Source organism: Engystomops pustulosus, chromosome 4 (assembly GCF_040894005.1).
Source record: "Engystomops pustulosus chromosome 4, aEngPut4.maternal, whole genome shotgun sequence".
Lineage (NCBI taxonomy): Eukaryota > Metazoa > Chordata > Amphibia > Anura > Leptodactylidae > Engystomops > Engystomops pustulosus.
The window spans coordinates 129,464,522-129,490,710 of NC_092414.1; the positions used below are offsets into that span (position 1 = coordinate 129,464,522).

The window sequence follows — 26,189 nt, forward strand, 5'->3', positions numbered from 1 at the left end:
CCCAATAAGACATGCTGCCCACCTCACCCGGGTGCTGGCGCTGAGCCTGACCCTGACCTTACCTTACCTTTTAAACTGTAAAATAATAATGTTTCTACAAATGAAAATGTTTACACGGGGATAAATGTCTTTTTTTTCTTTTAACAGTAATGTGTAACGGTCATCCACACTTAAACAGTACCATCACTCTTGAAAAGTTTCTGGTTGGTACAAGTCTGATGTACATCTGTGATCCAAATCACTTTGCTGGACACTTGGACTTTTTGTTGTACACTTGTGATCATTCTAATGAAGTTAATAAGTGGATTTCGGAATATTGCTATTGCCGCGGTAAGTTTACAGTTTAGGACAGACAAATTGTATACTGGAATGCGTATGTCTACTATCTAAAATAGAAAATATCTACATTTCTGGGTTTTTTCAATAAATAAGAAAATCACACGGTCATAAGTATCACATGGTCATAAGTATTCAGACCCTTTGCTGTGACACGCATATTTAACTGATCCTCCTTGAGATGGTTCTACTCCTTCATTGGAGTCACATCAGCTGTGTTTTATTAAACTAATTGGGCTTGATTAGGAAAGGACCACACGTGTCTATATACGATCTCACAGCTCACGGTGAATGTCAAAACAAATGAGAATTATGAGGTCTAAGGAACTGCCCAAGGAGCTAAGAGACAGAGTTGTGGCAGGGAACAGATCCAGCCAAACTAAGCAATTGTGGGAGAAGAGCCTTGATAAGAGAGGCAAAGAAGAACTACAAGATCACCACAGCTGAGCTCCAGAGATGCAGTAGGGAGATGGGAGAATGTTCCACAAAATTAACTATGCAGCCCTCCACCAGTCAGGGCTTTATGGAAGAGTGTGCCAATGAAAGTCCACATACAGTTTGCCAAAAAAACTCCCAAACTATGAGAATTATCTCGTCTGATGAGACAAAGATTGAACTTTTTGGTGTTAAATCTAAGCGGTATGTGTGGAGAAAGCCAGGCACTGCTCTTCATTTGCCCAATACAATCCCAACAGTGAAACATGGTGATGGAGGCATCATGCTAAGGTGATTTTCAGCGGTATGGACAAGACAACTGGCTGCAATTGAAGGAAAGATGAATGCGGCCATGTACAGAGATATCCTGGATAAAAACCTCTTGGGCTAAAGGTTCACCTTCCAACAAGACAATGACCCTGAGCACACAGCTAAAATGTCAAAGCGGTGGCTTCAGAACAACCCTGTGACCATTCTTGACTGGCCCAGCCAGAGCCCTGACCTGAACCCAATTGAAAATGGCTATCCACCTACTTTCACCATCCAATCTGAAGAAACTGGAGATCATCTGCAAGGAGAATGGCAGAGGTGTCCAGGTGTGGAAAAAACTCCTAATCCTTCTACCCCATATTTACTCATATTGTAATGCCCTTTTACAACGTAAACAAATGCCATCTGAATTCTAGATTGCAAATGTAAACTGTAATACCTAAACCAAACAAGGATCCTCTCCTTCCTAGCAACTTTATTCCCATATCTCTGCTTAATCTGGACCTAAATCTCTTCACCTCTATTATGGTCAATGTATTCATTCTTTCCTTTTTGTCCTGATACATAGAGGACAACCCCGGATAGTATTCATAAAAATTTTAATTATTTGTCACTCTGTGAACCGCTCACATTCCTCCCTATTAATGCAGTATTATGGCCATACTAATAGTGCTATAACTGTTTGGATTCCCTACTGAACACTTTCACATAGTCCCTGCAAATTCTGACAATTTTGGATTTTTGGAAACCCCCATGGACCCTTTCTATACTGCATATTAATGGTTTTACTAAAGTATATAGCATCATAATCATCTACTAGCATTTGATTGAAATATCATTTACTGCATCTATTCATTGTACCTCAGAGTTTGGCACAGCTACAAATACAGAATTTGGAGCAGATTCTTCTGACTGCAGAGTTTCAACAAATTTAAATGAAACTATACCAAAAGTAAATAGTAAGTAAAATAATGGTAAAATATATTTTTTTGTTAAAGTATAAGAGGAGCTTATGATACCTGTTTCTGAGTACATAGCTATATTACCTTAATTTAGTCACACCCTGGGCTGGGCTCTCTGATTTAGCAGCTACTTTTGTTATTCTTGTCAAATTTTGTATAATTTGTATCTACCTGTCATGGAGCATACAGAAAGCTATCAAATATATTCAAATAGAGTTATGTAATGAAATTTATTGAGAGCAGACAGAAACATAAATAACTTATTTTGAATTCTACAGGATTAAATTTGTAGTTTACATTTCAGTTTCTCATCTATGCAGATTTCTGTGGCCCACCACCAACTGTAAAGAATGCAGAATTAAATCTATCTGCATCAACTTTTTCAGTAGGACAGGAAATTATTTACAGCTTTCAATGTGGTCATGGACAAAATAGAACCAAAGGCATTCTTAAGTGTCAGCATTCTGGTGAAAGTGCTGCCTGGATTAAGGAACGTAGTGGATGCATTAATAGTGAGTATCCAATTTTTAATAACTAGAATGACAAGACTAAATGGGTTTCTTCACTATTTATATTTTATTACTTTGTTACATTACACAAACTGTATAAGCATCTGTGATCATTTAAAATAAGGCCTTCCCATGGCAGGGCAGTTGCTAGGTAATTTACTCTACAGGGTGACTCTCTTGATGCATTCTTGATGCGACTCTCTTGATGCAAAAAGCGCTCCCTCTTGATGCATTGATTAGCGCTGGAAAAGAAGGGCTTCTATCATACAGCACTTAATCTCTACTCTACCTTGATTTCCAAGGAATGGAGATGTCCAGATAAAGTCATTTGTTCCTAGGACAATCCAACGTTAACACTAGAGATGAGCGAGCACTAAAATGCTCGGGTACTCGTTATTCGAGACGAACTTTTCCCGATGCTCGAGTGCTCGTTTCGAGTAACGAGCCCCATTGAAGTCAATGGGAGACTCGAGCATTTTTCAAGGGGACCAAGGCTCTGCACAGGGAAGCTTGGCCAAACACCTGGGAACCTCAGAAAAGGATGGAAACACCACGGAAATGGACAGGAAACAGCAGGGGCAGCATGCATGGATGCCTCTGAGGCTGCTTAATCGCACCATTATGCCAAAATTATGGGCAACAGCATGGCCATGACAGAGTGACCGAATGAGGCTAGATAGCATCTAAAACATCAAATAATTGACCCTGACACTATAGGGGACGGCATGCAGAGGCAGCGGCAGCAGCGGCAGGCTAGAGAGTGTCATGGCAACATACCCTAAATGGACTCAGGCTTCAAACCAATGGGTGGCAGAGAGGAACCAAAGGAGGTGAGCAAGAAGCGCTCAAATAATATCGGTACATGATAAAAGTTTGCCAGTATATTTTGTGGATTACACAGCAGGGTGGCGACAAAGTTAACATGGAAGCCATGAAAACAACACAAAATTCTGCCTGACACAGCTCGTTTGATAAGGGGACCATGTATGGAGGCAGTGAACTAGTAGTAGATTAAAGGTGCTGCAGTTAAAACTATGTTAGTTGGATCTTGGCATGGAGCTGGCGCTCCGCTGCCAGGCGAGCTTTCGCCAATCCAAGCCCCTGTCTCTCGGCTACTCCCCAAACAGCACTTCTAAGAACCTTTTGTATAAGATCAAGTGTAGTAGCGTTCTTATAAGTTTGGGATATGGCGGGTGAGGGGAATGTAAACCTCTGCGCAAGAAGCGCTGAAATAATATCCGTAAATGAAAAAAGTTTTCCAGTATATTTTGTGGCTTACACAGCACGGTGGCGACAAAGTTAACAAGTTTGATGTGGAATGCCCTGTAATAGCTCTTGGGCGGTGTGCCTTTTATCACCTAGGCTCAGCAGTTTGAGCACCGCCTGCTGTCGCTTAGCGACGGCACTGCTGCTGTGCCTAGAGCTACCGACTGATGGCGCCATGCCCACGGATGGTAATTCGGAGGAGGAGGAGGTGGAGGAGGGGTGGGAGGAGGAGGAGGCATAGTAGGCCTGAAACACCTGGACCGAGGTAGGCCCCGCAATCCTCTGCGTCGGCAGTATATGACCAACCCCCAGGGTCAGACTCGGTCCCAGCCTGCACCAAGTTAAGTGTAGTAGCGTTCTTATAAGTTTGGAATATGGCGGGTGAGGGGAATGTAAACAGATGCGCAAGAAGCGCTGAAATAATATCCGTAAATGGTAAAAGTTTGCCAGTATATTTTGAGGATTACACAGCAGGGTGGCGACAAAGTTAACAAGTTTGTTGTGGAAGCCATGAAAACAACCCAAAATTCTGCCTGACACAGCACGTTTGATAAGGCGGCCATGTATGGAGGCAGTGAACTAGTAGTAGATTAAAGGTGCTGCAGTTAAAACTATGTTAGTTGGTTCTTGGCATGGAGCTGGCGCTCCGCTGCCAGGTGAGCTTTCGCCAATCCAAGCCCCTGTCTCTAGGCTACTCCCCAAACAGCACTTCTAAGAACCTTTTGTATAAGATCAAGTGTAGTAGCGTTCTTATAAGTTTAGGATATGGCGGGTGAGGGGAATGTAAACAGATGCGCAAGAAGCGCTGAAATAATATCCGTAAATGGTAAAAGTTTGACAGTGTATTTTGTGGATAACACAGCAGGGTGGCGACAAAGTTAACAACTTTGATGTGGAATCCATGAAAACAACCCAAATTTCGGCCTGACACACCTCGTTTGATAAAGGGACGATGTATGGAGGCAGCTATATGGACGACTTTTGGAGGTAGCAATGGAGACAACGTGTGGAGGCTGCTATGGAGACAATTCAATTTGGATAGTGCCTGTATGTGGCAGTCCAAAAAAGTTTTCAAACCAGAGGAGCAGGTAGGTGGCCCTCCAGAAAAATTGAATAGATTGAGTGCCTGTATGTGGCACTCCCAAAAATTGTTTAAAACAGAGGACCGGGTTGGTGGCCCTCCATAAAAATTAAATGCATAAAGTACTATAGCTAGAGCCAGTGGGCCCTGTCAAAAAATAGCCAGTTTCCTCTGCTTTACTGTACAAAGAGGAGGAGAAGGAGGAAAATGAGGAGGAGGAGGAGTGGATAAATTATTCAGGTTGAGCTTCCTTCACCTGGTGGAGATTGGAAATTAGGAGAAATCCAGGCTTTATTCATCTTGATAAGCGTCAGCCTGTCAGCGCTGTCAGTCGACAGGCGTGTACGCTTATCGGTGATGATGCCACCAGCTGCACTGAAAACCCGCTCGGACAACACGCTAGCGGCAGGGCAGGCAAGAACCTCCAAGGCGTACAGCGCCAGTTCATGCCACATGTCCAGCTTTGAAACCCAGTAGTTGTAGGGAGCTGTGTGATCATTTAGGACGATGGTATGGTCAGCTACGTACTCCCTCACCATCTTTCTGTAAAGATCAGCCCTACTCTGCCGAGACTGGGGACAGGTGACAGTGTCTTGCTGGGGTGACATAAAGCTGGCAAAAGCCTTGTAAAGCGTACCCTTGCCAGTGCTGGACAAACTGCCTGCTCGCCTACTCTCCCTCGCTACTTGTCCCGCAGAACTACGCACTCTGCCGCTAGCGCTGTCAGAAGGGAAATACCGTTTCAGCTTGTGCACCAGGGCCTGCTGGTATTCATGCATTCTCACACTCCTTTCCTCTCCAGGGATGAGAGTGGAAAGATTTTGCTTGTACCGTGGGTCCAGGAGAGTGAACACCCAGTAATCGGTGCTGGAATAAATTCTTTGAACGCGAGGGTCACGGGATAGGCAGCCTAGCATGAAATCTGCCATATGTGCCAGAGTTCCAACGCGTAAGAATTCACTCCCCTCACTGGCCTGACTGTCCATTTCCTCCTCCTCCAACTCCTCTTCTTCTGCCCATACACGCTCAACAGTGAAGGACTCAACAATGGTCCCCTCTTGTGTCTCGCCAACATTCTCTTCCTCTTCCTCCTCATCCTCCTCCACCTCCACCTCCTCCGATATGCGCTGAGAAACAGACCTAAGGGTGCTTTGGCTATCAACAAGGGAATCTTCTTCCCCCGTCTCTTGTGAGGAGCGCAAAGCTTCCGACTTCATGCTGACCAGAGAGTTTTTCAACAGGCCAAGCAGCGGGATGGTGAGGCTGATGATGGCGGCATCGCCACTGACCATCTGTGTTGACTCCTCAAAGTTACTCAGCACCTGACAGATATCAGACATCCACGTCCACTCCTCATTGTAGACTTGAGGAAGCTGACTGACCTGACTACCAGTTCTGGTGGAAGTTGACATCTGGCAGTCTACAATCGCTCGGCGCTGCTGGTAAACTCTGGATAACATGGTCAGTGTTGAATTCCACCTCGTGGGCACGTCGCACAACAGTCGGTGAGCGGGCAGTTGGAGGCGGCGCTGCGCTGCCCTGAGAGTGGCAGCATCTGTGCTGGACTTCCTGAAATGCGCACAGATGCGGCGCACCTTCGTGAGCAAATCAGACAGATTGGGGTATGTCTTGAGGAAACGCTGAACTATCAGATTTAACACATGGGCCAGGCATGGCACATGTGTCAGTCTGCCGAGTTGCAGAGCCGCCACCAGGTTACGGCCGTTGTCACACACAACCATGCCTGGCTTCAGGTTCAGCGGTGCCAGCCACAGATCAGTCTGCGCCGTGATGCCCTGTAATAGTTCTTGGGCGGTGTGCCTTTTATCGCCTAGGCTCAGCAGTTTGAGCACCGCCTGCTGTCGCTTAGCGACGGCACTGCTGCTGTGCCTAGAGCTACCGACTGACGGCGCCATGCCCACGGATGGTCGTTCGGAGGAGGAGGTGGAGGAGGGGTGGGAGGAGGAGGAGGCATAGTAGGCCTGAAACACCTGGACCGAGGTAGGCCCCGCAATCCTCGGCGTCGGCAGTATATGACCAGCCGCAGGGTCAGACTCGGTCCCAGCCTCCACCAAGTTAACCCAATGTGCCGTCAGCGATATATAGTGGCCCTGCCCGGCAGCACTCGTCCACGTGTCCGTGGTCAGGTGGACCTTGTCAGAAACGGCGTTGGTCAGGGCACGGATTATGTTGTCTGACACGTGCTGGTGCAGGGCTGGGACGGCACATCGGGAAAAGTAGTGGCGGCTGGGGACCGAATACCGAGGGGCGGCCGCCGCCATGAGGCTGCGAAAGGCCTCGGTCTCTACTAGCCTATAGGGCAGCATCTCCAGGCTTAGCAATCTGGAGATGTGCACATTAAGGGCTTGGGCGTGCGGGTGGGTTGCACTATATTTGCGTTTCCGCTCCAGCGTCTGGGGTATGGAGAGCTGAACGCTGGTGGATGCTGTGGAGGATCGTGGAGGCGACGATGGGGTTTTTGTGGCAGGGTCCTGGGCAGGGGGCTGACTATCAGCTGACACAGGGGTAGGAGCAGTGGTGTGCACGGCCGGAGGTGAACGCGCTTGTTGCCACTGAGTGGGGTGTTTAGCATTCATATGCCTGCGCATACTGGTGGTAGTTAAGCTATTAGTGGTGGAACCCCTGCTGATCCTGGTTTGGCAAATGTGGCACACCACAGTCCGTCGGTCATCCGGTGTTTCCTTAAAGAACCTCCAGACTTCTGAAAATCTAGCCCTCGCCGCAGGAGCCCTCGCCACGGGAGCTTCACTAGTTGACACATTTGGCGCTGATGCACCAGCTCTGGCCCTGCCTCTCCGTCTGGCCCCACCACTGCCTCTTCCAACCTGTTCTGGTCGAGGACTCTCCTCCGTCTCAGAAGCACTGTGTTCACCCGGCCTCTCAACCCAGCTTGGGTCTGTCACCTCATCATCCTCCGATCCCTCAGTCTGCTCCCCCCTCGGACTTCCTGCCCTGACAACAACTTCCCCACTGTCTGACAACCGTGTCTCCTCATCGTCGGACACCTCTTTACACACTTCTTCCAGTACGTCAACAAGGTCACCCACAGACTGCGACTGGTGGAAAACCTGGGCATCGGAAAATTGCTCATCAGCAACCGGACAAGTGGTTTGTGACTGTGGGAAGGGTCCAGAAAACAGTTCCTCAGAGTATGCCGGTTCAAATGGCAAATTTTGCTGGGAGGGGGCAGACTGGGGGGGAGGAGGCTGAGGTGCAGGAGCTGGAGGAGTGCCGATTTCGGTGACATGGGTGGACTGCGTGGAAGACTGACTGGTGGACAAATTGCTCGAAGCATTGTCGGCAATCCACGACATCACCTGTTCGCACTGTTCTGGCCTCAACAGTGCTCTACCACGAGTCCCAGTAACTTCAGACATGAACCTAGGGAGTGTAGCTCTGCGGCGTTCCCCTGCTCCCTCATAAGCAGGTGGTGTCTCACCCCGCCCAGGACCACGGCCTCTGACCCCTGCAGTAGTTGGACGCCCACGTCCCCGCCCTCGTCCTCTACCCCTAGCCCTCGGGTTAAACATTTTGAAAATGAGAGTTATAACTTTAATTTTTTTTTTACTTTTTTTTGTGTTTTTTTTTTTTTGTGTGTGTTTTTTTAGTTTTTAAAACCAAACGATGCTATCCTATTGCTATGGCTATTTTCTAGCCAAGTATTTAAGCACACTACTATGCCAGATGAGATGACGCTGAGTTATGAAAAAAATAAACGTAAAATAAAAAAGGAAATGGCAGACTGTGCCTAATTGAAATCCAACCCCGGGCCCTAATAAATTTTCCCACTTCGGTCTTTGCGATGGATATGTGCGTCACTAAGCGCAAAACACAGTGGTCGCAAGTCTCACTCCAAATTGCTCACAATTTGCTAGTAGATGCACTGCAGCAACTACAGCCACCAGCAGATCAACCAGAAATCAAATATATATAACGCTACTGTAGGCGTAAGTAAGCCGTTTGGATTCTCCTATGGCTATTTTCTAGCCAAGTATTAAAGCACACTACTATGCCAGATGAGATGACGCTGAGTTATGAAAAAAATAAACGTAAAATAAAAAAGGAAATGGCAGACTGTGCCTAATTGAAATCCAACCCCGGGCCCTAATAAATTTTCCCACTTCGGTCTTTGCGATGGATATGTGCGTCACTAAGCGCAAAACACAGTGGTCGCAAGTCTCACTCCAAATTGCTCACAATTTGCTAGTAGATGCACTGCAGCAACTACAGCCACCAGCAGATCAACCAGAAATCAAATATATATAACGCTACTGTAGGCGTAAGTAAGCCGTTTGGATTCTCCTATGGCTATTTTCTAGCCAAGTATTAAAGCACACTACTATGCAAGATGAGATGACACTGAGTTATTAAAAAAATAAACGTAAAATAAAAAGAAACTGGCAGACTGTGCCTAATTGAAATCAAACCCCTAATAAATTGTCCCACTTTGGTGTTTGAGGTGGATATGTGTGTCACTAAGAGCTAAACACAACGGTAGCAAGTCCCCCTGCTAATTCCTCACAATATGGTACTAGCTGCACTACTAGTGCCAGCAAGCCCAGCCACAAGCAAATAAAAAAAAAAGTATAACGTTATTGTAGCCCTAAGAAGGGCTGTTGGGTTGTTGTAGAATCACTCCTGCCTAACAGTAAGCTAATAGAACACCCTAACGCTTTCCCTGACCAGCAGCAGCTCTCTCCCTAGCGGCATCCAGACAGAGAATGATCCGAGCAGCGCAGGCAGCGGCTAGTCTATCCCAGGGTCACCTGATCTGGCCAGCCAACCACTGCTATCGATGTGTAAGGGTACCACGTCATGCTGGGTGGAGTGCAGAGTCTCCTGGCTTGTGATTGGCTCTGTTTCTGGCCGCCAAAAAGCAAAACGGCGGGAGCTGCCATTTTCTCGAGCGGGCGAAATACTCGTCCGAGCAACGAGCAGTTACGAGTACGCTAATGCTCGATCGAGCATCAAGCTCGGACGAGTATGTTCGCTCATCTCTAGTTAACACCCATTGGATCCATAATCTACTTCCACTTGGGGTTCTCCACCTAAGATAGGTGGTTCTAATACTAAGATCTCTCATATTTCTTCTCTTACCTTTGAAGACATGGGGTCCCCTGCAGAGGGTTTCTTTGGAAGTCAAGGGAGTCTTATACAGCTACCTTTAAAGGACACCTGTCATCAGGTCTCTGTCACTATTTCTGTCACTACTACCTGTTGGAACAGCTCACTAGGATTCCATCCCAGCCTTTATCTAGTCAATTCATACATTTATCATTGTAAAATCATCATGTCTTTATTATGCAAATGAGGTAGGTCACATGGTCAGAGGCAGTGATGTCACTCCTGTTCCACCTCCGCCTGCTCAGGTCTGTGTGTAATGTATAGTAAAGCATAGTTAGTGTCTGTGCATTATCTGCTGTCATGCTGCATTCTCCTAATACACAGAGACATCAGCTACACAAGTACCTGACATGTTCTGCTATAACATAGCTGCCTGGAGCTGTTGTATCTCTCCTACACACACACACACACACACACACACACACACACACACACTCACACTCACACTCACACTCACACTCTGCAGGCGGTGTGGCCGCCAGCACCAGGAAGCACATGGAGCCGCCATTACACCATTATATCTCACACCATTATACAGGCTGTCAGTCATGCACTGGGGGTGTGGCTGTGCCTCCCACTCATGAATAAGCTGGACAGCTTGAATATGCTAATGACTCATTGGACATTTCACAGGTCATTTGCATACAGCTTTAGGACCTCATTGCTTGGGTTTACAGGCATGTAGAGGGACAATGAAGGGATAGAGGCAATGCTCTTTAATGGCAGTTTATGAAAATATATTTAGTTTAGGAGAGTTATTTTGCCTGACTGGTTCTCTTTAAACCTAATGTAGAAGCAACAGTGTGGCCGTTTGGTCCTGATGTGGCTAAGGGTGATGCCACGCATGGTGTTTTTGGTCCATTTTTAAGCATGGGTTTTCAGTCCTTTGTGGCCATTTTTGACCATTTTTCCCAATTATCTTAATAGATAAAAAGGTTGTAAGCAGCCAAACGTATGATAAACGGTCTGAAAGCACATGCTCTAAAACGGACCGAAAATCAGTTAAGCATTGACGTCCAAAATAAAATCCCTAGTGAGGTCCTCATTTTTTCCATCTCAAGTATACAGTAAGTTGCTGCTTTTTTAGTGGAGGTTTCTTTTAAGACCGTCAGCTAGAGCCAGGGCTTCATCAAACTCTGCCCATGGGCCCTTTAAAAATTGGCCAGGAGACATTATATCAAGAAATAAACTTTGCAGTATCCCCTTTGAAGGGAAAGTTCTTTTTGGTTCAATCTTAGATGACTTACTGTAGAAGGCTTCAGATAGCAAGAAAACATTCCCTCCTACATCCAGACAGTTTAAACTCTTCCAGTCCTTTCGGAGAACAAGGTACCAAAGGAAGAACAGAGAAGTTAGTCCCCAATCCTCCACAATTCCTTAGTGACGAAGTTTGAAAAGGCTCTTGTGCCCGGGTATTTTTAGCGAATTTTCATAAGCACCGGTTTAAGGGTCATATCTTTTTTTTTTTTTTTTTTTTTTGGGACAGATAGAGCTAGTTAAAAAGATAATAAAAGTTTAAACATTTTTTTCATTTTTATTTTTATTTGGGGTTAAAAGTGCAAAAAAAAGGTTTTTTTGTAATGTATAGTACTTTTCAAATAAACTCTAAATGAACATTATTAATGAATTCCCTATTTTGTTTCGGTCATTTTGATATATAATATGTATAGTTTTGGGCAAATGGGGCAACTATGGGGATGCTTTTTGCTGTGTAGGGTGGGATTTTTTTTTTATTATATGGGGAAATGTCATTGCATTTTTATGAATATTTATGAATATTTTTGTGTGTGTTTTTACTTTATATGGCCCCAATGAGGTAATAAAAGACCCCAGGGGGACAATTTCAATTTTTACATTTTTTCTTTTACAAGTTTTCTCCTGTAACTGAGGCATCTATAAGAGCCTCGATTACAGGGTATATGAACACCTGTGATTGGGGATTCTGATCAGAGCTTACTGTACTAATTAGAACCCAGTAGCTCTGTTTAACCTATTTAGAACTGCACTCCTTCAGCGCAATTCTGTGAGGAGTGGAGAAGGGAGAAGCAGTAACAAACTGCATCTCCCTTCTTCCTAGGGTCTATGAGTGTCTCTGACAACTAGAGACCGGGTCCTGCTCTCGTGCCTATTGCACCAAGGGTTTTTACAAAATTAATTTCAGAAATGGCACATAAGGGAAGGTCAGGAGTTATTTCTTCTTACAAGGCCCTTCAGATCAGGCTTTGAGAGATCAGGTCTCAAGGGTTTGCAAAATTATAGAACACCTACTGCAGGATGGCTCATAATTCCAAAAAAGTTCTTAGTCTCCCACCCAGAAAAACTTTTTCTAGGCATTTATCTGGATTTCCAGTGTCATAAATCCTTTCTACCCCAGGAACAATAGGAGGATAAGTTACAGTATCTTAGAGATAATAGGAGACCCTTGCGTTTCCATCAGAATAGCTGTGTAGGCCTATTGACGGCTACAATTCCAGCAGTTCCTTGGGCACAGTTTCATTCCAGAACTCTTTAAAAATGTTTCTTGGATTCCTTGTTTCGACAAAATCATCATATCAGACGCCAGCTCACGAAGGTGGGGTGCTCATATTTTAGGCCATATGCACCAAGGCTCCTGGGAAACCCATAAAAATGCACCTTTCTTCCAACTGCAAAGAGTTGCTTGCTATCCTAAAAGAAATACAGTCGCCCCTGCCACATCTGATAAAAAAGGAGTGTCTATCAGATCAGACATTACTACGGCCATAGCCATATAAACAGTAAGGGCGGCAAAAGATGTCCTCAACTCATGCAAATAGCTTCATACAATTTCTATCTAGAAGAAGAGCACTTCACCTCACTACCAGCAGTACACATATGGGGCATAGAGAACATACAGTCAGACTTAATAAGTTGTCAGACCCTATATCAGGGAGAATGGTCCCTGAACAAGTCAGTATTTTTCACACTGCAGGGGATTCCATTCATAGACCTCTTTGACAACTTGGAAAATCACAAAGTAGAAAGGTTTTTACTGCCTGAGCTTAAAATATTTCTTTTCTCAGTCCTGGGTTAACCACCTTCTATATGCCTTCCCATCCATGATCCCCATTCCTAGAACCCTAAAAAAGATAAGACAAGACAAAGCAAGGGTCATTCTCATAGCTCCCTTCTGGCAACGCCATGCCTGATTTTCAAGCCTCAGAAATATTTCAATAGAAGAGCCCTGGGTACTGCCAGATGTGAGAGACTTACTATCCCAGGGTGATATTTGTCATACAGAGCCAAGAAAGCTTCAACTCATGTCATGGCTATTGAAAGGCTAATTCTTAAACATAAGGGTCTTTCCCAAGAATGTTTCCACCTTACAAGGTAGTAGGAAACTCTTCACTAACAGTATCTATTTTAGGGTTTGGAAAATCTTTTTATCCTTCATTAACCCCTAAGTGCTCAGCACCGTAGCTGTACTGCGCTGGGTCCTGCCAACAGCGCTCAGCGCAGTACAGCTACTGCACGGAGACGATGCCGGATCAGCTCTGCATAGGAGCCGAGCCGGCATCGGGGGTTGCGGGATGTCAGCGGTAATCTACCGCTGACATCCCAGGGTAACACCCGTGGTCGGAGTGGACTCCGATCGCGGGTGTTTAACCCGTTAAATGCCATGGTCAGCATCCGGGGGCCTTTCCCCCACGATGGACCCTCGCGCGCCGTTTTCGGGCGTCCCGAACGTTGCTATGGCATCTCTGGGGTTCGATCAGGACCCCAGAGATACATGAAGGTAGTGCCTTTAAGGTGGCGTCTCTGACGTCATCTTAAAGGCACAGTGTCAGCCTATGCATGTGCGTAGGCTGACACTGCTAATACCCTGCAATACATCAGTATTGCAGAGTATTATCATGAACAAGCAATCAGATGATTACATGGTAGAACACGTAAAAAAAGTTAAAAAAAATGTTATTCAATTAAAAAAAGTTTATAAATCAATAAAAATGCCCATAAGCCCCAAAACATATAAAGATACATATAACGCTCAAAAAAGTGTAAGGCCCCTTCCACACTTGCGTTTCAAATCACGCCAGAGTTTGATCAGGGTATGATCAGTGTTTGGCCAGTGAAAAACTGACATTTTGCATCAGAGTTCAATCAGTTTTCAGTCAGAGTTTGTTCAGTGTCTCAGTTTTTCACGCGCGTTTTCGATGCAATTTCAATGCGTTTTTTAGGCTCAGGACTGAGCTCTATCTTTTCTATGGCAATTAATGCGTGAAAAACGCATTGCACTTCCATGTGTCTCAGAGTGCGATGCATTTTTTAAGCATCTCCATAGACTTGTATGGTGTGTTTTCCACGTGCGTGACTTGCAAAAGTAGAGCATGTCGAGATTTAAACGCGCGTTGCAAGTCTGAAAAAGCCCATTGATTACAATGGGTCAGAATGCAATGCAAGTTTTGTGGGTGAAAGACGCAAGTGTGGAAGGGGCCTTAATCATAACACAAACCCCACGGATATAGTATCACCGCGTCCGTAACAGATAATAGAATAAAATCAGATAATTATTGAACCCGTACAATGAACGCTGTAAAAAAAAACGTTAAAAACTCGCCAAAAAATATGATTTTTACCTATTGAATCCCACAAAAAATGCAATAACAAGTGATCAACAAAAAATATGTACTCCAGAATCCAGATACTGGTGCAAAGTACAACATGTCCCGCAAAAAACAAGCCATCAACCACCGTAGCCAAAAAAGTAAAAATTTTATGGCACTTGGAAGACGGTGATATAAAAATGAAAGATTTTCCACCACATTAGGGTTTTATTTAGCAAATTTAGTAAAACATAAGAAAAAATATTCAAGTCTGTTATCCCCATAATCGTATCGACCCATAGAATAAAGATAACATGATTATAAGGCTATACGGTGAACACACAAAAAAAAAATAAAAAAAATCACAGAAGTGATGCTTTTCTACTCCTGATTAATTTACAACAATAGGGATACTGCAGGTCCCTCCTTCCCCTGTGCACCTCGCTGTGCGCCCATAAAACAAGTCACGGCCACATGTGGGGGGGTCTTTTGTATTGTGGGTTTTCTCTTTTTATCTTTTGGAAATGTGTAAATTTTAGGGCTAAATGAACATATAATCCATTTTGATTCAATTACTATGAAGATCTCAAGGGGTTAACAATCTTCCTAAAAGCTGTTTTTAATAGTTTGATGGGGGCAGATCTGAAAATGGGTTGGTTATATAGGGGGATTTTAATGCTAAATATGTAAAATTTCATTCAAAACTGTATGTGTCCCCAAAATAGTCATTTCTGAAAATACAGAAAATCGATAATCTATTTGTGAGCCGCGTGACATCAAAATAAATTATCCAGACATTTCAAAAATTATGAAAATGTAAAGTAGACATATGGGAAATGTTATTCAGCAAGTTATTTAGGTGGTAAATCTATCTGCCTGAAAACACGATTATTTTGAATTTCATAAATGACAAATTTTTAAAAAATTCATAATTTTTTTCTTTTTTTTGTAAATAAACCCAAAACTTATCAGCCAAAATTTACCACTAAAATGAAGTACAACATGTGAAGAAAAAACTTTCTCAGAATCGCTTTGATAAGTAACAGATTTCAAAAGTTATAACCATATAAAGCGACGCAAGTCAGAATCCAAAAAATGGGACTGAGACTTAAGCTACAAAATGGCTGCGTCCTTAAGGGGTAAACAAGACTCCTTGGATATGTCCAATTCAGATATTAATGTAATTTTAAAGAGAGGTCTAGACATAAGGTTTATGCAAGCAACCTTAAAAGCTCATGTTTCAAGTTTAAGTTCATGTTTCAGCAATATTGCCAGTCACCTTTGTATCTCTAGATTCATGAAAGCGGCAGGGAGACTTAATGCAGAATCGATTGGAGTTCCTTGGCAAAGTAGGATTTCCAGTTGTGGTCTCTGTGTGTCTACTAGGGATACTTGGGCCTCCTGTTGGGTCTCCTTATATGTAAGCAAATGGTCTCTGTTGATGGATGCTGCTTTGCTTATTTGGTTGTAAGTCACTTTTGGTTGGTAGCCCAACTGTAGAAATGTAGCCCAACTGTAGAAAAAAATCCTTTAGCTATCTGGACGTTAGGTGTAGCATAATCCAATACTTGGAAAATTCTAAACCCTGGCCTAGATAAGTTTGTTCTTTTTTCAGGAAAGGGAAAAGGCTTCATCTTTAAAGCTTCAACTATAGCCAGTTGGATCAGAGCCTCTATCCAGGTGGCTTATGAAATAGCCAGAGAATCTGCCCCTGAAAAATTTGTGCCCATTCTACCAGGGTACTGAAAACATCTTCGGAAGTATTGAGAAATTCCCCCATACAACAGATCTGTTAGGCTACTTCTTGGACTTCTCGCTACACTTTTTTAGGCACTATAGACTAGATGTGAAGGGTTCTTCACATATGGCCTTTGGCAGGAAGGTGCTTTCCTCTGTTATCCTTCCCTAAATTTTTCTTCTCTATTAAAATCTCTCTGATGGCGCCGTCAGTATGGGAAGGTAGAGTAGGGGAAAACAGTAGTTACTTACCGGTAATGATGTCTTCTTGAACCACGACAACACTTAGTATATTCACACCCAGATGTTCTTTTTGCTTATCTTGATGTTGGTTGCATGGGTGAAGTAGTTTAGAAGTAGAAGTTTAATATATATAAACGGCTCTTCCAAGTCTCTGAAAGCACTGAAGGAGGAACTTGTTGTTATGTGCTTTTATTTTGTTCTTTATGGCACATCTTACATCAAACTATTCTGTCTGCCAAACTATATATATAAAACAAAAAGAAAACTTGCTAGCCAGATCTACACAGTAGCTGTACAATATAATGAATAACTGCACATTTGTGTATTTTTCCCACAGAAAGCAACGGATCACATGAAGCTGAAGGAACAAATTATACAGGTATGAAAGTGAATTTATGATTTCTAAAAAATAGTTTGTTTAACTATTTCTGAATAGTAGGGAAACATGCATAACTTGCAGGAAGTATGCTTAAAGGAGAACTAACACTAATGTTGCCTTGACTTACGGCTTGGGCTTTTCTTCTTTATACCAGAACAGGTATTATTAGGCTTTTTAATGCCTGTATCTCAGAAAAGATAATATTTAAATACATGCTAATTAGCCGTGTGCTCTCCCGTGCACTTCCCACAGGCTGTACCATTATAAAGAAGAAAAACCCAAGTTATAAGTATATTTACTTTAAATCATGGTCACCTAAGTGGTTGTTTTCATTTATATTCTGAATTGTTTAAAATTTTCATTAAACTCTGAAACACACATTCCTCAACCTCTTCCCATTTTGGTGCCGAGCACTGTTAGTGAGCCCTTGGTGCTGTACATGATGTCTTGATGCCACATACTGTCTTGATGACATCAGAAACACCAGATGTCAGCTGCAACAAACAGCTGACATCCCTGTGTAACACCCGTGGTTGGAGGAATCTATCATTTTTTTAACCTGTTAACCATGGCTTGGGACGCAGGCACACCCGTGTAACACCGTGTGGCCCGCTGCCTTACTCTTCTCGACGGGTTCCAGCGGGGTCTCCCACAGCTCAGCGCACACGTCCTCACCTCCTAGGGCGCGCGCCGGCTCTGTAGAATTTAAAAGGGCAGCGCACCGATAATTGCCACTGGCTAGCCACCTTCCCTGATAAATTCCCAGCCCCTTCCTGTGTCCTTTGCCAGATCTTTGTGCCTCATAGCCATTAGAGAAAGCTTGTCTGATGCCCTGCGCGATTATCCTGATTTCCCGTTGTGACCTCCATTCCGTTCCTGAACTCGTTCCTTTGCTGCCCATCCTAACCTTCTGCTACGTACCCAACTCTGATCCTGTGCTGTTTTGACCTCCTGCCTGTCCCCAACCACAAGTTTGCCTTACGATTCTGTACTTCGCTTTGGTTGCCACTGCAGACAAAGTCGCACCTGGAGAACGACCTGGTGGTACCACGCCGCAACAAGTCCAACCTGCTTTGCGGCAGGCTCTGGTGAAAACAGGCTACCACTTAGACTCCGGTCCCAGGTGGCAGCTTACGTCATCGTCCGAGGTGGTACAAAGGATCCACTACCACTGATCCTGACAACTGTTCTCTGTTCAATTGACTTAATTCACTGGGTGTTAAATACATAGCATGGCTCAGCTGCATACTAATTGCATAGTTCAGTATCTTGGCCATGCTGTGTAATGATCAATTTAGGAGTTTAAATGTTAGATTGAATACAATTGATCAAGTATCAATTCCATGTTATTCATTCAATGATCAATACATGGTACACTCATAGCTATATGATTTTTTTCATTATGCAGTCTTTACCCAATTTATCTATGGGCAGCTCCCTCTGTTTACACCAAACTTCTCAGCTGGTAGCACCGCACACTTTTAAATTATTTCCACTTGGCAGCACAAACTGGTAGGGGTCCTTCCCACAGTTCTTTCAATAAAATAAATGTTGCTACTCAGAAATAATATTGCTTCTCCAAAGATCCCAGAAAACAGAATTGTCCTCAAACTGATACTGAATAAATCGCAATCTATCAACTACAGACAGCGATGGATTAAGACAACCATTAGCCCTGGGCTGTAGGGGGCTTCCTAACAGTTCTGAGTTTTTAACCCCTTCCTGCACCCTGATGTCACTCTACGTAATAGGATGGGGTAGTTCCCGCACCTTGATGTAGAGTTACGTTGTGGCCAGACAAAAATGCTAAACCATAAACAAGAATTAATGGTTTTCTTACCAACCACTAAGAAAGAGTTAATAAATTCTGATTATTAGCTATTAAATCCCCCTAAATAACACCTATAAACCTATAAAGTGGATCTCATTACCCAAAAACTAATCTTCCATATGTCTAAATTACAAAAAATAAACATTTTATAGCCTATAAAATGCTCCTTCCGTTCTATGCCCGGCTAGGAATTGTAAGGCCCCTGACTGGAAGATTTTTGTGGGCCACCCCACCAGCGTCCATTCCAATATTGATACATAACATTATATACACAATTTATTTTTGACTAAAACATTTTTAAGCCACGACAAGCTAGACTCTTTTGACAGGACCCTACTCTACTGTATGTGCCCACTCAGTATATAGATACGCCCCCCAGAGGGGCCGGGGAGAAGAAGCCGAAAGATGAGTAAAGATTTTTATTCTTTTTTCAGATTGATGTCAACGGACAGTGCTGGGGGGTTTGTGGGTACTGTGAGCTCCTCGGGCCCACCTTTTGATTGGAAAACTGGAGGGCTCTTGAACATAGTCTCACTAGAGCCCCCATGATGGCAGCCCTGCCCGGCCATGTGCGCCTACAGCAGTTTACCAACACATATGGTGGATCCTCATACTTGAGAGAAATTGAGTATCAAACTTTGTGGAGTTTTCCTAAATGTATTTTATAATAAGCAGTGCCCCCCAACCACTTTCTTAATAACTAAAATACACAACACATTCCTCCCAAAGCTTCCTTTGCAAAAGGAAAAATCATCATGCAATCTTGTGATGATGCTTCCTGACCTGTCATCCTGTTTGTCGGCTCTGTCTGTCTGAGCGATAAACACTTCAGTTGCTGTCTCGCATGGGTCCACAGTGCAGAAGAGGCAGTCAGATGGGGAATGTGGGGGAGGGAGTTGGCATCTAGCTATGATTGTCTCCTAAGCAAGAGAGTGAGGAAGAAAGCTGCTGTTATTGACATAATGATGGAATTCAGCAGGATAAAGACACGGTTTACAAGACTACTGCTGCTCCACACACCTTCTCCAATGAGTCAAGTACTGAGGCAGAATACATGACTCTTAGGCCCCTTTCACACTTGCCTTTTTCACGCACGTTTTCTGCGCATGCTTTTGACGTGCAGAACTTGCATTGCACTCTTACCCATTGTCAGAGTGACCCATTTTAACGCACGTTTAAATCTCAGCATGCTCTACTTTTGCAAGTCACGCGCGTGAAAAACGCACCATACAAGTCTATGGAGATGCATCAAAAATGCATTGCACTCTGAGACACATGCAAGTGCAATGCAAGTGCAATGCGTTTTTCACGCATCAATTGCCATAGAAAAGATAGAACTCAGCCCTGAGTCCATTGAAACGTATTGAAATTGCATTGAAAACGCGCGTGAAAAACTGAGACACTGAACAAACTCTGACTGAAAACTGATTGCACTCTGATGCAAAATGTGCGTTTTTCACTAACCAAACCCTGATCGCACCCTGATCAAACTCTGACGTGATCTGCAACGCAAGTGTGGAAGGGGCCTTAAGTTGAGGGAAGGAGCTACTGAAAAATGTCATGCCAGTTGCCAAAATGATATGAATAATCCATTCCTGGGATCTGCTGCAACGTATCAATGAAGCAGTAGGTAAAGCAGATTTCCTTTTCTGCCCAGCCACCAGTAGACGTGAAAGAAAACTGGGATTAATAGGCAGTATTATGTATCAGTCTAAGAAAAGGATGGCAACACATACATAAGTACACCTGTAGTTGGACAATGCTTACTGTTTTCTGGTGCCAGACTCTTATATTTTAGTATTATATATCAGACAGGCACTGCTCTGAAAAGCTATTTTTTTATTGTTTCTGTGTAGAGAGCTGTATAATGGCTTTTCTGCAGTAATTCCTAGTGGCACCATTTAAGCATTTATGCATGTAATTTTAACATTATTAGATGTTTTCATAGTGTACATATTGGCCATGCCAACTCTAGGGCCCTTATTCCGGTTTGTTGAATATAGAGTCTAATATAGTGTTTTATGATTAATATGGTCATAACATATATATGATATGAATTGCACATAGCATGCATTACAATATTGCATATTCTATATTTGACTCTGGTACACAATCTGAAACACTTCTATGATATCATTGCATCCATTGAATTCTTCAGTTAGAAGTACCCTCTTTTGAGCTAGACCTCCATCAATAGAGCTTATGTTTTTTCTCCAGATTTGTATGTATATTGGGCATGTTATTTTATTTTATTTTTTTCGTTAGCTTTGAGGATATGATTGTATATTTGGATTTACAAACAAACATTGTTCATTTACTATTTGCTTTTATGAGACAGAAATTTAAAATGTATATATATTTTGAGTAGAAAAAAGTGCTCAGCAGTTGCAATTAAATTGGCAAAAGAACAGTTGCACAATTTTCTTGCTGGCTTTCTTTTTGCGACTTTTATTGTTTGGTCCAATTAACTTCCCCTTTATTCTTTGGGTCAGTACCATCACAGTTTAGTTTGGTATGCCTTTAAAAAACACATTGCAAAAAAAATAATTCTTCATATTCCCATGTTGTGACACATATACCTTTTGACAATTTGAATATTTGAAGGTTTTATTTACTGGTACGGTGTTCACTCTATTGGATCATCATTTTTATATTTTGATTGGGCATTTTGGGAATTTGGGGCTATATGCTACAAAAGAAAGGTTGGTTTGAGGAGAGTCCCATGTTGTGTGAAAAGGGAGTCCTTCTCATATTCTGGCCCTGCTTGGCAGTCCTAGATGAATTTCATAAGACGATGGCATATTTATTTCTGCTGACTATAACACAAACATTCATGAATAAAAGGAACACAATCAGACCATAACTACTGTTGTTATGGACTATTATAAGTATTGAAATCATTCAAGTGTCAAGTTTATACAAGTCTCCATGCTTTTCCAATTAGGATTAACTGTGCTTTAGGGGCCCCCCAAACTTAATTTTGCTTGGGACCCCACTTAGGGTATATCCATCGCTTCATGGCATTTTCTAATATAATCATTCTTGAACTAAAAACCTTTGACTGGTAAACAAAGAAAAGAGCCCTTGAATGAAGTTAACAGTGGTGATTCTGGAGGTCTGTCACTCACTCATTTTGATTTTACTATCAAATAATTAAAGTTCTGAAAAAGAACAATGTGGTTAAAAGGGTTCTGCTAAATGCTCCACAATGAAGAAACATGAAGACTGAAATCATAAAAGGTTTTAATATAAATTAATTTTTAACTGTTTTACAATAGCACAATAATTTGTTATAAGAAAAGAAATACTCAGGAATAAGATACTGTTTGTAATTGAGGATAATTAAAATTCGATTTTTACTTTTTACGATTTTTTTATCTCTTTATGTTTCTTATAGCACACACATATGCCCTATGTGTCAGTGTTTCTGTCATAATTGTTTTCATGGTGATATTTTCAACCTACAAAGCAGTACAATGGTCAGTATAACAACCAATGGTAATCACTCTATGCTCAGTTTCACGCTGCATAATCACTGCATGGCAACAGTTACACTTCATCTATGCATAATTACAGACTCTGCTTTTTTTTACAACTATAGCCAAGGCCAGTTTTAGACAAAGAAGGGCCCTGGGTAAAACTATAAGTGGGGCCCCAAAATAAAACTTTTATGAACAGTCACATTTAGTAATACAGTACATCTCCCTTTAGTCCTGCACAATACTAAGACTTTGATGTTACAAACAGTAGTAGATTTACAGATAGATGATACATTTATAGATGCAGAAATATAGTAGATTATATATAAATAGATAGATGGTGGAAGATAAATAGAAAAATATGAGAGAGAGAGATCCAGTAGAAGAGAGATAGAAGATCGATTGATAGAGGGATAGATAATAGATAGGAGATAGGTTGATAGAAGATATATAGATAAATAGATGGACAAAAAGCTAGATAGATAAACAGTTAGACAGATATATAGATAGGAAATAGACATATTATAGGAGGTATTTAACCAGACGGATAGATGATAGATACATATAGACAGGAGATAAATGATAAGCATCTTCACCCGCGGGGTCATTCATCATTCACCCAAGTTGTATTAAAGGAACAATACATCCTCTGCCCACAAAAGTCCACATGCAGGGGGCCCCTTTAGGACAGGAGGTCCTGGGCAAATGCCCAGTTTGCCGCCCCTTAACGCTGGCCCTGACTATAGCTTTGCTTCATGTCTGCCTTTCCTAAATAGCAGTCACTTAACCGCATTCATTGTCATGTTGTAAAAGCCCTGAAGCCAGTTCTGCTTAGTTAATCTTAGTTTTCATCACTGTTAATGCTACACTGCATGCACAAATATATCTCTGTAATATGTTGCCCTTATGTCCTAAAAGGTCCCTAACAAATGTCTGTTTTCAGTTGTTGCTACATGCTGTATGAAATAGAGCCATGGTGGGATACCTAGGTGGGATAATGTGACCACATTCACAGCATTTTGTAAGTTTACAGTAGACTTGCTGTAATAATTATTTTGTTGTCTATGTGTTGATGTTTTAGGAGGATGAAATCTACTGGAAAATGCAAAATGTTACGGAAAAACACTGCACCTGCACATAATGAAGAGGAGGTGAATGATGCTCATGTTCCTCTAAATGAGCAATAGATGGGATGAGAAGTTTCATTTCTGATAAAACTAGAAACTGTATTTCCTCATGGTTTCCTCAGCTATTGCCTATTTGTATCAAAATATTTTGTTTGTGTATTCTCCATGATGATGAGACCCCCACAAATCATGAAAACAAGGTCTGATGGGGTCCCAGTTACCTCAGTCGGACCCCTCGTCGCTCTGGGAGAGTAATGGAGCAGACGGCCGTCTAAGACCATTCTGCTCCTTTCATCTCCATGGAGCTGAAGGAGATCGATGGAGATTGCTCGGCAATTTCTGTCAGCCCCATTGAGATGTATGGAGCAGAACGGTCATCACTGAGACCCCCACTGATCAGCAAGTTAGGCCCTATCCTATGATTCATGGGAAAAACCCTTTAAGTCTAATTGCTTAATAACCTAAAATACATAATGATAAATTTCAATAAAATATTATTAAGGAATGCTTTGGTGTGCTTCTCTGTATTTTGCTTTTTATTGGGAAAGCAGGAGATAACAATAAAATTTTCTAGTTATATGAATATTAATTACTGCCAGCAGGGGCGTTGCTAGGGTCACAAATTCTTAGTTGTGTCCTCTTTTGCACATACTCCCTATACACCTGAAACAACTATACTTAAAAACAACTGTACAGCTACAGAAAACACAGTAGATATGCTGATCTGTTATATCCAGGGACTGCAGTAGTTGTTCTTCATGTTCTCCATTAAGCCCCCTATCACTATTTCTCTTCTTCCAACCATGCGCTGTGCCTATGGAGATTACCACACTTATCTTATGATCTGCAGTTTTCTTTTGTCCCTAAAACTTTGTTCCCTAAGGGCCTATTCACATGTACGTCCCCACAGACGGCAATAGCGGCGCGGCGCAGATGTGGCACCGATCCGGCCCACACACAGCATGCTCTATCTTTTGGCGTGTTAGCGGCCGTGTGCCGCTATTCTCTATGGAGGGAGGAGGGGTCACCTCCTCCTCTCCAGCACACGGCGGTATGCCCGCACAGCTGTAAGCCGCAATTTACAATTAAGCCACAATTATAACAATAAACTTAACACCACACCCCTTCCTTGTGCCCCTCACATTTTAATTAAGCACCCACATTGTGCCACCAACCTAACCTGATCCCTAAATGTGGCCTGACATGTAACAATGCCACCTACGCTCTATAATAGACCCCCACACACTTAGTAATATCCCCCACACTCAAGCTCCCACATTTAGTAATAGCCCCCCACACTTAATAATATGCCCTTATATGCTCACTAAAAGCCCCCACATTCAGTAATAGCCCCTCACTATTAGCCCTCAACACCCACTAATAGCCAGACAACCACTTAGAACCCACACACACAATAATAGCCCCCACATTCAGTAATATAGCTATCCACTTTCTAATAGCCCCCTAGACTCAAACGTAGCCTCCCATCAATTCAGTAGTAGCAGTCATAGCAGCTGCTATGATAAGATATGTTAGGGGAGGGGATGGCAGTACTAGGAATCTCTCATCTCTACTTCCTGCTGACCACCTCCCCATGTGGTCAGCAGCTACTGGGTCAGATATGTGGCCTCAACCCAGCTAGCATAAGAAGACTGCCTGGGAGTGAGTATATACCTATTTGTTTATATATTTATAAATGATTGGATGTGAATATGGGATGAGTATATGCTCTACATGTGTGTATATGCAAAATTGTCTAGGTGTGGTATGTGTATGTATGTGTTCAAATGGTATGTGTGTATAATACATACATGTGTGTATTTATCATATGTATATACTGTGTAATAATATGATGTGTGTGTGTATATATATTATATGTGTGTGTATTTGAAGTGTATATACTGTGGGTGCATATAAGAAGTATATATACATGTTTCTGTAAAGAAGCAAGTAAAAGTGTATATATGTGTGTATATAAACGTGTGTGTATATGAGTGTAGACGTATACACATGTAAGCATACAAATATGTATATTTTTAAGCAGGGCCGGATTAAGGTTGGTGGGGGCCCCTGGGCGCAAAATCTGGTGGAGGCCCCCACTCAGTGTAGCGTGCATACACGTCCTCCTGCTCACTATCTACTATCCCCGCAGTAACACAGCTACATACAGCCGCCTCGTCCCCAGTAACACAGCTACATACAGCCGCCTCGTCCCCAGTAACACAGCTACATACAGCCGCCTCGTCCCCAGTAACACAGCTACATACAGCAGCCTCGCCCCCAGTAACACAGCTACATACAGCCGCCTCGCCCCCAGTAACACAGCTACATACAGCCACCTCGCACCCAGTAACACAGCTACATACAGCCGCCTCGCCCCCAGTAACACAGCTACATACAGCCACCTCGCACCCAGTAACACAGCTACATACAGCCGCCTCGTCCCCAGTAACACAGCTACATACAGCCGCCTCACCCCCAGTAACACAGCTACATACAGCCGCCTTTCCCCCGGTAGCACAGCTACATACAGCCGCCTCACCCCCAGTAACACAGCTACATACAGCAGCCTCACCCCCAGTAACACAGCTACATACAGCCGTCTCGCTCTCAGTAACACAGCTACATACAGCTGCCTCGCCCCCAGTAACACAGCTACATACAGCTGCCTCGCCCTCAGTAACACAGCTACATACAGCCGACTGGTCCCCTGTAACACAGCTACATACAGCTGACTGGTCCCCTGTAACACAGCTACATACAGCCGCCTCATCCCCAGTAACACAGCTACATACAGCCGCCTCATCCCCAGTAACACAGCTACATA

The 26,189-nt window shown here is 43.1% G+C and overlaps 1 protein-coding gene across 3 annotated transcripts in view; it reads left to right on the top strand.

Annotated features, from left to right (window-relative positions):
- LOC140127124 (uncharacterized) overlaps nucleotides 1-23,828 on the top strand; it is a 43,187-nt gene extending 19,359 nt beyond the window's left edge. For 2 of the 3 annotated variants that reach the window (XM_072147440.1, XM_072147441.1), the window contains exons 2-7: nucleotides 148-330; nucleotides 1,908-2,000; nucleotides 2,324-2,515; nucleotides 16,884-16,925; nucleotides 22,154-22,235; nucleotides 23,317-23,828. In XM_072147440.1, the coding sequence (XP_072003541.1) occupies nucleotides 148-330; nucleotides 1,908-2,000; nucleotides 2,324-2,515; nucleotides 16,884-16,925; nucleotides 22,154-22,235; nucleotides 23,317-23,422 (698 nt within the window). In that variant the 3' untranslated portion in view covers nucleotides 23,423-23,828. The remainder of the gene's footprint in view (nucleotides 1-147; nucleotides 331-1,907; nucleotides 2,001-2,323; nucleotides 2,516-16,883; nucleotides 16,926-22,153; nucleotides 22,236-23,316) is intronic. The other variant, XM_072147442.1, reaches the window with a different exon arrangement.
- The last annotated feature ends 2,361 nt before the right edge of the window (nucleotides 23,829-26,189 follow it).